At 46.2% G+C, this 12,917-nt stretch overlaps 1 protein-coding gene across 2 annotated transcripts in view; it reads left to right on the top strand.

Annotated features, from left to right (window-relative positions):
• Positions 1 to 12,917, top strand: part of PPM1H (protein phosphatase, Mg2+/Mn2+ dependent 1H) — a 241,855-nt gene that overhangs the window by 166,555 nt on the left and 62,383 nt on the right. For both annotated transcript variants that reach the window (XM_037063062.1, XM_037063063.1), the window contains exon 6: positions 9,715 to 9,833. In XM_037063062.1, coding sequence (XP_036918957.1) covers positions 9,715 to 9,833 — 119 coding nt within the window. The remainder of the gene's footprint in view (positions 1 to 9,714; positions 9,834 to 12,917) is intronic.

Genomic DNA, 12,917 nt, shown 5'->3' with positions numbered 1-12,917 from the left:
TCAAATCTATACAGGAAGAACTTTTTCATGGCCATCCTGCTATCAGGATCACTTCTGTGGCCTTTTATAAAATTTCTAAGTTCCAGCCTGGCTGGTGTAGCTCAGTGGATTGAGCACAGGCCTGAGAACAAAAGGGTTGCCGGTTTGATTCTCAGTCAGGGCACATGCCTGGGTGGCAGATCAGGTTCCCCAGTTGGGGGCACATGAGGGACAACCACACACTGATGTTTCTCTCCCTCTTTCTCCTTCCCTTCCCCTCTCTCTAAAAATAAATAAAACCTTTAAAAAAATTTTTTTTAAGTTCCATTAGCATATGCAAAGAGATTGAAGGAATGGAGGTGTGTTCTTTCTTGCTGTCATGAGTTGTTCTCTCTTCAGGTGAATGCCTTTCCTCAGGTTTTTACTTAGGAAGAGAAAGCACTAGGCAAATGAATATGGAAACCTCGTATGTTTTATGTAAACGAATAGTTTTTATTCCCTATCCTATACATTAAACTGTTGTAGAGTTGACAAATCTAGCAATTGTGTTTAGTATATCCATTTGCTGCATACCAGTTTCCATGTGGCTCCTTTATCCTAAGTTGTAGATTTTACAATTTTGAAGCTACTTTAGGGGCATGCTACTTCCCTCTGGTTGATCACCAAGTCCCGTGTGACATTTAAACGTGAACCTGCCTTGACAACCCACATGAACGAGACAGAATTTCATCAATATTCAATTCTATCATGGCTTGTACACACAAACTCAGTTCTTGTTACTTGGAGGTTTTTAAGGACAAATTAAGACGGAGAGAATTCTTTATGAAGGACTTCAACCCATGGATATTTAGATCTTGGCCATTTCACATTTTTCCTTTCCTTTTTAACCCAAAACAAAAGACTCTGTTTCTGCCCCGTGGACCAGGCAGTCGCCCTGGCTGCGGAGGGCCGTCGCCTCGTTTGGCCGGCCGTGGCTGCCCGAGGTTTGGCTGCCGTTACTCATTTCACTGTACTTGTGACCTTCGACTTTCCATCATGACGACTCATCTCGAAATGGAAGGCCTCCTCTCACATAGTTGGAGGAGGTCTTTTCCCTCCTTCAGGGCAAGAAAGAGGATAAATTACTGAGTTTTTTAAAAGATTTGTGTTGAACACTGGAAACCCTCATTTTGATAACTTCCGGTCAAATGCTGAGCAATCTGAACATTTGAAAAATTATTGCAGATAGAAGTTTTCTAGTTAGAGGACTTTACAGATTATTTCCTGTTATGGAATCCACTTTCTCGTTTAACACATGAGTCTTCTTAATTTCTATTTTCTGCTGATGGGAGTGGAAATTAGAACAATTATTTTGAAAAAGGGTTTGGCAGTCAGTCCCAAAGCAGAGTAGTTCCACTCTGAGGTGTGTACCTAATGGAAGTGTCCACATGTTCACCAAGAGACCAGGGTGAGCATCAGCGCCCTCTCTAAAGGGACAGGAACTGCCTCCCCGCCCCCCAGGGAGTAGGGCCGGTAAACAAACGGGGCCCATCGAAGGAGGGATGCCGTGCAGCCCAGGAGTGAAGGGAGGAAACTGCACACAGTAAGGGGGCTGCCTAAGGGGATTGCTGATAGGGTTCCAGGGTTCCGTAGAGGTGGGCAACTGGAAGTTAGGGCACTGCTCCTGTTTGGGGGAGCAGCAGTGATTGGATGGTATCCTGCCCACAGGGTGCTGGTAATTTCCTATTTCTTGACCTGGATGACAGTTACAGGGGCATGTTCAATTTGTGAAAGTTCACCAACCTATACACCATGGTACAAGCACTTTACTGTGTGTGGGTATATGTACCCACACACACACACTTTTTCATTGAAAAGTTTTTGTAGAAAGGACTCCCACTTTATTTAACTGTAATTACCCTTTGCGGCAGAGGCCTTCCTTGGTTCCCTGCAGGAGCCCAAGGTGAAGTGGCAGGACAGGTTCCTCCGGAAGCCACATGCCAGCTGCCTGTCTGTCTCACACTGTTCTCTCCGAGGAGCAGCTCCCACAACCCTCCACACACCAGTCCACCTCCCGCTTCCTGGCCTTGCTCTCGCTGTATTCGCCCTGGAGCCCTTGCCTAACCAGCTGCCAAGGTCCTTGTCGGATTCTCTCCCATCCTTTGTGCCTTAGTCCTGGGGATATCCCCACTTCCATGTGTAAGTAAGCCTTCCTCACCTGTGTGAGCTCTGACCAGAGGGCTCCCTCCCTTCTTCCCTCCCTTCTTTCCTCCCTTCCTTTTTCTTTCTTTTCTCACCCAAGGGCATTTTTTCATTGTTTTAGAGAGAAAGGAAGAGGGTGGTTAGAGAGAAAAAAGAAACATTGATTGGTTGCCTTCGTGTACGCACCCCAACCAGGGATTGAACCCCCAGCTTGGGTATGTGCCCTGATTTGGGTATCAAACCTGTGACCTTTTGGTCTACGGGTTGATGCTCCAACCAACTGAGCCATGTTGGCCAGGGCTTCTTTTCTTATTCTCTGAATTTGTAGCCCGTGGTACCTTGCATGCACAAGGTCTCATGTTAGTCACACAAATTCCTTTGGCTAGATACCCCAAACCTGGGATAGTTTCCTTATTGGCTGACACCAGTCACTGGCAAGCTGACAACAACTAATAGCAGGAAAAAAATCATTGAAAGGAGGAAGCATTTTATGTTCTCAGCAGGTAATTTTGAGTAAGCTCAGGACCTATGTTTTCAGTGTTTACAGGAAGCCTGGCGCTCAATCTCCTTTTACTGCCTTTACATACATATCACTCTCTGGGATCCAGGTTCCGCTTCCACTCCCTTTTTCTCCCTGCCTTCCAAGGTGCTCCAAGATCTTCTCCAGCCCAGGAGGGTGGAGGTCAGGTCCATGTGTTCTGGAGCCAACAGACCTGGCTTAAGGTTTCACCCACTTTGCTCTAGTGAGAGGCTTTCTGGAAGGTTCCAAAAGGTGTCTCTTCTTCCAGCTTGTTCCCCTCCTGTTCTACTCCAGCCCCTATGCAGTGTGGACACTCTTGGTAGGATGAGGATGGGACAGTCTCGTTCCTCCCCCTTCCTGTGAAGCTGGTCTCTGCCCAGGACCGGAGAGGAGAGTGGTCAGAAAAAGATGTGCAGCCCTCCTACCCCGTTCCTGGTGTCCGGCCCCTTCTTGGCACAGAAGGGTGGGTACTCTAGCACCCTTTCCTGAGAGGTGTTCCTCCCTCTTGTCACTGGCCAGAGGGAATCCCGTCTGGAAGTTTGTTCTCCTTAGCTGCCCAGACACTAAGTGACAAGGATGTGTCTTCGTTCTGGCAGCCCTGTGTTCTCTAGAACCCGAGGGGGCCTGCCTTTGGTGTCGCCAGGGCAGGGGTTACCACGCTGCTCCCCCAGGTGCTGTTTGTGGCAAACACGTGAGCTCAGGTGCAACCCCCCCACCCCCCCGTGCTCTCAGAGCATTCTGTTACCTGACTTGGAGGAAAAGCCTCAAAGTCTATGATAGAAATGGAGGAACAAAAAATAGTCCGTTTTTTTTTCCGCATGGGGCATGCCAGCACACTTTAAATCAGACTGTAGTATAAATTCTGGTTCTAGGTCGGTAGTTAGCATGCTTATTAGTAGAGAAGATAAATGATACTACTTAGATATTCTTAGGGTCATGGACTATTATGGGAATTTTAAGTAGTATAGTGGTGCCCACCCATACACATGTGGTTTTACAGGAAGGAATCTATCAAATTATAAAATGTTAGCTAAATCCAAAATATGGTAATGTGTGTTCAAGTTTGTTTTTATGTGCCATGGACCTTAGTTTTAACCTTTTGAGAAGATTGAAAGCCATATAGTGTTGTTTTGTAGAGTTTAAATAATCACACAGCGCAGTTGTATAAAGCAGGTCGGAATGTTCTGTGTTCAGTCTTTCGGGAAATATTTGTTTAGAGCCTTTATTGCATTAGGTGCTTCGCCAGGCACGAGAGTGTAGCTAAGGTTTTAAAAATAACAAACCTATTTAAGTATAGCTGTTATTAACCTGCATCACGTTGCAGATGTTTCTAACATATATCCAAATAGCACCATCCGAGAAGAATGAAATGTATCCCACATATCAGGTAGATCAGGGATGTTTAGGAGAGTGTCCAGAGTTTTTACCTGCGCCCATGTTGGATTTTCACCCTGTTATGGCCCACATTTTCCATGGGCAGCATCCCTGGGACGTGGGCGTCGGGAGGGCACCGAGTCCCATGTGCATGTTGATGAGCCCCCCAGGTGCGAGCCGTGGGGTGCAACGTGCCACAGTTGTCCAGGAATCTCGCAAGTTTGGAGTCAGGAATTCACGAGGTGTTATGGCTGAAAGGAAGCTGACAAACTCCGGTTTCCGTGTTTTCAGACTTTGAACTTCGAGTTGGAGGTGGAATCACCTTCAACATTTTGGATTCCACAGTGCAGTGCCTCCCGCGGGTCGACCGGCACGAGCGAACTCACACTGACCAGTCATACCCCTCGATGCAGGGCAGGCCCCTGAAAAGAACCTTCTGAGTCCCCGAGTGGTGAAGCCTCTGCTTCTGAGAACAGATGCCTCTGCACTGGCCTGTTGGGGAGCAGCGGGCCTGGTTGGCCCTTCCCAGTGACTTTCGCGCCCTCTCAGATGATTGGAATAAGAAAGGGCAGTGGAGTTCTTCTCAATAATTCTCTAAGGCCTGGTTTAAACACCAGGTTCTCAAAAAAAATTTTTTAGTGTTTTTTTAAGCAAAGGTAATGAATATTCAGGGGTAGAAATAGTCATGTCATAACATTTTGATGAGCTTGAGAGCTGTGCATGTATCAACCCCATTCATATGTTGAAGCCCCAACCCCCCCTCCATCCCAATGTGCTGAATTTTGAGACAGGGCCTTTACAGAAGCGATGTGGTTAAATGAGGCCATGAGAGGGGGTCCCTGATCTGATAAGATTAGTGTCCTGGGGAGGGGAGAGACTAGAGAGCTTGATTTCTCTCTCTGTGACAGCAGAGCGGTAGACCCTTTGAGGAGGTGGTCAGGAGCAGCAGGGAGAGAGCCCTCACGAGGTAGCCAATCTGCTGGCACCTTGACCTTGGGCTTCGAAGTCTCCAGAACTGTGAGAAATCAGTTTTTGTTGTTTAAACCCTTCATTATTTTGATACAACAGCTAAGACCATTTGTGTAAACCATCATAAGTATTGCACAAAAAGATACACTAATGTGCAGAAGTGCACTTGCCTTGCAAACCAACATATATGCCCTGTTATATTTTAGCATCTCCTTTTTCATGAATCAGCCACCTATTTTCTCTACTTGTACTTAGCTCTTGAGTTGATTTTTGTCTTCAGCACCAATGACTCCCTCGGTCGTGAGTGTGGAAAGGGCTGGTAAGAAGGAGGCCTGCGGTTAGGGTGTGGATGATGACTTTTAAAAGGTAAAAATAGGTCAGAGGTGCACATGGAAAATGCAGATTCTGTGAGAGCCACGGCTGTGACAGAAAATGTATCATGCAACATGGGAAGTGTGCTATGGCAATTAGCGAGACAGGAAGAGAAATGACTGTTTAACGCTAGAGAAATCGAAGGGGGTGACCTCAGCACCTAATGGGGGCTGAACGTTAGAGTATTTCTTCAGAGCTAAGATGCCTTTTTTCCTCTTGACATATCTGGAGCTGGGGTATTTTACAGTTGACTGCTGCTGTCGGCCAGATGGCAGGCATGACGTGGACGTCATCTCCTGGGCATGTGCGAACATCAAAAGAGCAGCATCAGACTTGTGGGGTGGGAGTCCAGCAGCTCAGAAGGCAGCCCTGCAGTCAGACACGAAGCGCTCTTTGAACCTTTTTGCATCCAAATAGCAGTGCGCAGGCAGGGCCTCGGGAGGTGCAGATGAGGCTTGTTCAGTCATGTTCCCGCGGTGCAAGTCAGAAGCAAGCTGACTCGCGATCATCGCAAAGCTGATTTAAGAACTTCGCACCCCTGGCTTCTGAAGCTTGTCATTCTTTTGTGGATTATTTAAGACTTGCTGCATCACCAGTGCTCCCACGGAACACAGGCTACTATTGTGTGAAAAAGCACGCACATGAATGGCTCAGAGCTCACCACTGACAGGAGCCAATAAGTGTGAAACAGGTTTGGAAAACCTTAGCCAATATATTTGCAGTTGTGGTTTCCTTTTTAAATACACATGATAATGATAGATGATAAAGGTCTAAGTCTAAAGGAGCTCTGTCAAAAAGAATGAGATAAAAGTTTATATTAGTAAGAAAGCATTGTACGTAGCTTAATTGGCAGACTTTTTCCCCCTTAGAGGTTAATAAAACCATGGCACAGCTCAGAATGGGCTCCCAGATTGGTGAAATACAGTGGCCCTTTGTTGTAAAGGGGAAGCAGGCAGTTTGTTGAGACCCTGAAAGGCTCTGAGTGTGAGGGGGCTACAGATGCCACAGTATTAAGGCCCCTTTGAGCCTGTTCTTCCTGGGAGGGCGAGGTGAGGTGGCCACTGCAGACAGCAAAGCCACCAAGGAGCTCCCAGCCACCCTGCAGACACCTGCCTCAGCAGGTCTTCCTCTATAGCTGCCCGTGCAAGTGCACCTGGGTGTGAGGGCCCCTGATGAAGCAGGACAAAGGGGCCCCATCATCCTCCGTTTAGGAGGCGAACAAGCATCTGGAACTCTGCGTGTTTACTCCTCTTAGTCACTGGCCTTGAAGAAATGTACTTGGGAATGACCTTTGCATCCTAACACGTTTGTTAATAATACATGTGTGTCATGTGTCTGTGTTTACACACACATGCTCATTTATATGCCGTCATCCTCAGTGTCTGCAAGGGACCAGTTCCAAGACCCCTGCGGAGGCTCCAGTCCTTACACAAAATGATGTAGGAACATGTGTATGGTCAGCATCCGTGGATACCGAGGGCTGGTTGTGTACATGTGTGTCGTACACAGCTGTGTGCATTTGACACGGTGCACAGGAGCTCTCACACTCAGACACACACATTGTTTGATCGCCTGCTTTTTACGGATGGTCCATTTTCTGGGTCCCTCCATATTCTCTACAGCACCGTTGTAGATGGCAGCACAAAATTAAATAAACTAGTGTATGGATTTACACTGGTTTATTTAATCACTCCTATTATTAAATGATTTCTTCTAGCTACTTGTTATAAAATAATGTGAGGAACACCTTTGTGGCCAGGCTGTGTGCAGTTATGTTCTGTTGTTGAACCGGACCCACATGGGTGCCTCTTTGCAATTTGACTCCCTGTGGTCTGGGAGCAACAAGATCACAGGCCTTTTGTGGCCCCCTTCCGGTTTTTTGAAAATGTGTGTATGGGTAGGTTAAAGGACCGACGTAAGGGTTCGGATGGGGGTGTGGGCATGGCATTAAGCTCAGGCTTTAGAGCCGCCCAGTTCTGGCTGATAACCCTGGGCTAGGTGTTTTAACCTCTGCAGGCCTAGTTTCCTTGTTGGTAAATTGAGCACACGCTTTGTAGGATTGTTGGGGTAGTTATATATTAGGCACATCATACGTTTGGTGCGTAGTGACTGCTAAGTCGGTGCCAATCCAGCTTGGGAGGTAGGGATGAGATAGGAACTCCATGCTGATGCAGTCCTCAAGTTCTGCGAGGTGATGGAGCGTGCATAATAGATGCTACTCGTTTTGTTTTGTTTTGTTTTGAATCCTCACCCAAGGACTTGTTCCCATTGGTTTTTAGAGAGAAAGAGAAACATTGATTGGTTGTCTCCTGTATATGCCCCAACCAGGGATCTAACTCACAACCTAGGCATGTGCCCTGACCAGGAATCAAACCTGTTACCTTTTGGTATGCAGGGTGATGCTCCAGCTAACTGAGCCATGCAGCCAGGATAATGCTACTCTTTACTGACTTTTTTATGCCTCTGGCCCTTAATGTTCGTGGTGGACCAAAACAGAGGAGGGGGAATAGGTAAATGGCCTGTGGGCACAGCTGGTTTCATGGGGTGTGTGGCTTGTACAGTTGCACAGGGCCCTGCACTTGGCTTAATACTCTGCTGCCACTGTCTTAAAATTCTTAGTTTTGAACGGAGGCTCCATGTTTTCATTTTGCACTGGGCCCTACAAATTGTGTAGCCAGAAATGTGGTTGGGAGGGTGAAATGAGAACTCACAAAGCACTTAGCATAGTAGTCAGGATGTGATAGGACTCCATGGTTATTAAATGGATATAATTATTTTCTCTTATAAACAGAAACAACTAGGATAAGTGCATTATAGACATTATTAAAATGGTGTGAGATAAATATATAGTTAATTCTATCGTATAGATTAAAAAAATAACTGAAGCCCAAAAAGTTAAGTAACCCCCTAAAGTCATGTAGCTTATGAATTATAAATGCAGGGCTTGGATTCAAATCTAAGTCCCTCCCACCCAAAGCCCCCACCATCGACCTGCCCTATTAAATATGAGTTCCCTTCCTTCCCTCCCTGTAAACCCAGTGTTTGAGTGTCCCCGATCCCCATCAGCAGCCAGGCCTTGTCCTCGGCAGAAGTTTCAGGGCCCCTCAAAGAGGGCCCAGAATTCCCAGCAGCCCTGGACCCTGCTGGGGCTGCAGCAAACGGTAAGGGCAGTTCCCTTTTCACCCCGAGGCCTGTCCTCTGTCACATCCCCAAGCCTGCTCGAAATCACTGGGTCTGAGTTCCTTTCTCTGGCCAGTCTGACCAGCCTGGTGACAATTCAGCTAGCTTTCATTTATTCCTGATACCTTAGCTTCTATTCTAATGACTAACACCCAACAAATACCCCCTAAACTGCTGTGGAAATCAGCGGGAGAGCTGCCCGTGTCGGGTCCTGGGAAAGAGACTGTGGGAGGTGCCTATTTCCAGTAGACTGAGGACGTGGCCATCTGTCCTGCGGCAGGGATCCCTTGCTTTCCTGCAGTGCCAGGCCGTGATTTGCTCTGCCCACTCTTTTCCCTGCCAAAAAGAGAGAGAAGAGTCATTTCACCACGATGCTGCTAATGGGCATAGTGCTTAGTTTGGGGAAACGCATGTTTGCTTGCGCTGTGCAGCCTCTGAGCAGGGATGTTAGCATGCGAGCGTTTCATCTTTTGGGTAGCTGGATCTGAATTTTGAACGTGACAATGAGACTGTTTGTTGTCTCAAAGCAATTCCCTAAGTGGCTGTTTGCTCAATACTTTTTGTTGTATGAACAGGGATTTGGGGGAGGGGAAGAAGCCATCTGCTCTGGAAAAGTCTTCCAATTACACGATCAAATTACCGCAGAGCAAAATGGAGGGCGTCCAACAGAAAGTTCTGTCTGCTCTATCCATCCCCAGCCTGCGCTCCAGCCCATTGTGTCGACGTGGAGACTCGCAGGTTTCAAAGACGAGGCTGCGGTAACCAAGAGTGTGAGCAGGAGGACAGTAGAGCGAGCCGAGGCGAAGAGAGTCGGGAAAGTTGAAACCCTCTTGGATCTGAATGAAAAAACTAACCTTGGGAGAAACACAGTCCCTTTTCCTGAGGATTTGGGCAATACTTGCTTTCGATTACAATTAATTTTTCATATTGAATGAAAAAATGACCTCCCTCAGTCAGTTAACTGGGTGATTTTTATTTGCATTGAGTCTTAAATCTACTTCTTTTTCTTAACCTATGAGAAAGAATTTTGTGTTGTTGTTTTTGAAATATAGTCTGTTGCAATTTGCAAAACATCCTTGAGTCTCATGTTTTCTTCTAAATCTGTGTGTGGGTTTTTTTCTTTTTCTTTTTGCTATTAGGCATTCATGCAGCCTCACTTGCTGGGAAATGAATTCACACATTTGGAGTTTCCAAGGAGAGTGCAGAGAAAGGAACTTGGAAAGAAGATGCTCTACAGGGACTTTAATATGACAGGCTGGTAAGAACATGCCTCCCTCCACCCTGCTGCCAGGTGTGGGTGAAGGACGTGTCACCCCCGTGACAAGCCATTGCACAGTTGGGATCAGGAGGTGCACCGGTGGCCTGGGGGCGAGATCTGGGGAAAGGGGGCTGCCACCTCTGCTCTTTGCGCCTGGCTCAGCACGCTCCTCAAGTCCCAGACAGGGACCGGTTGCCTGTCTGTTTCTCTGAGGTTCTTTTGGGGACACTGGAGCCCATAAAGCTCATATGGTTCCTCACTTTACACAGAGTGAGTGTTTGGAAGGATTTTAAAACACATTAAACTTGGTGGGGTTTTTTTGTTTTTTTTAAATAATTTTTTCTATTTAATTCTTGTTCAAGTACAGCTTTCTGTCTTATATTCCCAACCCTGCCCGCCCCCCGCTAAACTTGGTTTTTTAGGTCAGGGGCTTGAAGGGATTGACCAGTGGTTTTACTGGTTCTGGCTTGATCCCTAACTCTGACCTTTCTAAATGGACAGTGTTGCATAAACTACTTCACCCCCCATGCACTCAGTTTTCCATGGATGTAGTGAAAAAATATATACTCTTTGCAAGGCCCTTGTAAGGACTAGAAGTATTGAGCTGTCCTCATTATTTTATCACACTCAGAGGGAAATATGAAATCTTGGCATCTTACTCCAACACACACTTGTCTAAGCACAAGACCATTTCTCTTGTGCATCAGTAGCTTGTGGTGACCGAGAACCTCATCTGTTTCTTCCACTTGAAAAACAAACGCGAAGATAAAGCACCTGTACATACTGGGGTTGGTGCAAGGATTAAAATGAGAGCCTCGTGCCGGGCACATAGACGTGTGGGTGAAATTTTGCCCTTCGGCCCGTGGTCCTGTCGGGATAGCCAGAGAATGAGACAGTGGACTCCTTCTTCTTCATAGCTCTAACACAGGCAAAGAAGTAGATTCCATTCTTTCTTCTTCATTGACCAAAATAGCTATAACAGATGGTTATAGCCCAAATTCCCATGGTGATGACTTCCAGGCTAGGAATCTTCTGCAGTACATGCTATCTTAAAGGAACAGTTGAGCCACCTAGGGAAGATAAGGGGCTGATCTAAGGCACTTCCTGGTGTCCTTTGCCATCCAGAAGAAGAAATCCTCACCAGTGTCCACTCTTTTTCTACGAGGCCAACAGACCGTGGCCCACAAAGCCAAATTTTACCTGCCACCCCTTTCTATTAAAAAAATTAATGCGTAAAACTACAATGAGATACCACTTTACACCGGTGAGAATGGCTATCATAAACAAAGCAATAAACAACAAATGTTGGAGAGGGTGTGGGGAAAAGGGGACTCTGGTCCACTGTTGGTGGGATTGCAGACTGGTACAACCATTATGGAAAACAGTATGGAATTTTCTCAGAAAACTAAAATTGGACTTGCCTTTTGACCCAGCAATTCCACTGCTGGGATTGTATCCTAAGAACCCTAAAACACCAATCCCAAAGAACCTATGCACCCCAATGTTCATAGCAGCACAATTTACAATAGCCAAGAGTTGGAAGCAACCTAGGTGCCCGTCAGTAAATGAATGGATCAAAAAACTATGGTACATATACACAATGGAATTTTATGCTGCAGAAAGAAAGAAGGAGCTCCTACCTTTTGCAACATCATGGATGGAACTGGAAAGCATTATGCTGAGTGAAATAAGCCAGGTGTTGAAGGACAAATACCATATGATCTCACCTTTAACAGGAAGCTAAACAACAAAACAAACAAGCAAGCAAAATATAACCAAAGACACTGAAATAGAGAACAGGCTGACAGTGACCAGAGGGGAGAGGGGAGGGAATTGCAGGGGAAATAGGGGAGGGATTTAGAGGAACCTATATAAAGGATACATGGACAACAACTGAGAAGGGTGGAAATCGGAGGGAGGGGGGAGCATGGGGGCAGGATGGGAAGGGAGTAATAGACAGAAAACTGTACTTGAAAAATAATTAAATTAAAAAATTGGGAAAAAAATTAAGGCGACCCCATTTCTTTGTGCGTGTTTGATCTTTAACTACCTTCACACTACATCAGGGCAGTTGGATAGTTGCAGCAGATACCATGTGATTCACAAAATCTAACATATTTATTCCTAAAACATGAATGTACTGTATTAATCAGAAAAATCCCACTAGTTTGCATCTCTTGGTTTGGGAGTTTTGTGGTATCTGACTGTTTAATCAGGAGCCCTGACCTCCTTTCCCTTAGATCATCAAATTAAAAAATGACAGCAGCCAACACAACAATAGCTGTCTGGTGTGAATCAATCAGAATTATACTTATTTTTTGGTCAGATCAGTAAAAAATATATTTTTTGGTGTGCCGCAGAATTTTATAGTTAGTTTGTGCATGCCAGGAGGTGAAGAAGGTTGAAAATTGCTGCCCTGACCCAACTGGGGGTTCCGTGTAAATTTGTTTATATTCAGTCAGCAAAATCAGCACTCTTACAGAAAGGTTTAGGTAAGGGCTACTCTGGTTTGGAAAAGCATGGTGTGGTTTGGTGTGGATTTTGCAGGATTTGGAATGATGAAAGGAAAGGCATCCAGGGCAAGAAGCATGTAATTGTAAACACATCCACAAAAACAGTCGGTCTGAGAGACAGCGAGCAAAATGGCTGCAAAGAAGGGGAGCGTCTAGGAAATCAGGCCGACTTGGCGTTGAAGGAACGCCATCGAGGATAAGGGAAGCCAGGCAGACATTCAGATTTGCCATGGGAAGCGGTAGGCTGTTCCTGTGTGTTTCCGAGATGGAGAATGAATGATGAAAGCCGTGTTCTAGGCCAGTGGTTCCAGAGGGGTTTCAAGGAGACTGAGCAGGAGAGAAAGCAGGAGCCCAGGGAAAAAATCACAGAAATACATGTGTGAGGTCTCTAGGGCCAAATCAAGGGATGGAAGCAGAAAACAGAGAGGGGAAGGAAATGAACGAGAAAACAGATTACATAGGCCACAGGGCAAACGGAAGAGGTAGATCATTTGTTGTGTCACTTGTCTGTTTAAATGGATCTCTTCAAGTGGTCGTTAAGCCCCCCGAGTGGGAGCCCCTTGCCTCGTCC

Source organism: Sturnira hondurensis, unplaced genomic scaffold (assembly GCF_014824575.4).
Source record: "Sturnira hondurensis isolate 20B ecotype Veracruz unplaced genomic scaffold, ASM1482457v3 Scaffold0014384, whole genome shotgun sequence".
In the NCBI taxonomy this organism is placed as follows: domain Eukaryota; kingdom Metazoa; phylum Chordata; class Mammalia; order Chiroptera; family Phyllostomidae; genus Sturnira; species Sturnira hondurensis.
The sequence above is the reverse complement of the archived record's forward strand: the minus strand, read 5'-3'. Positions and strand labels throughout refer to the sequence as shown.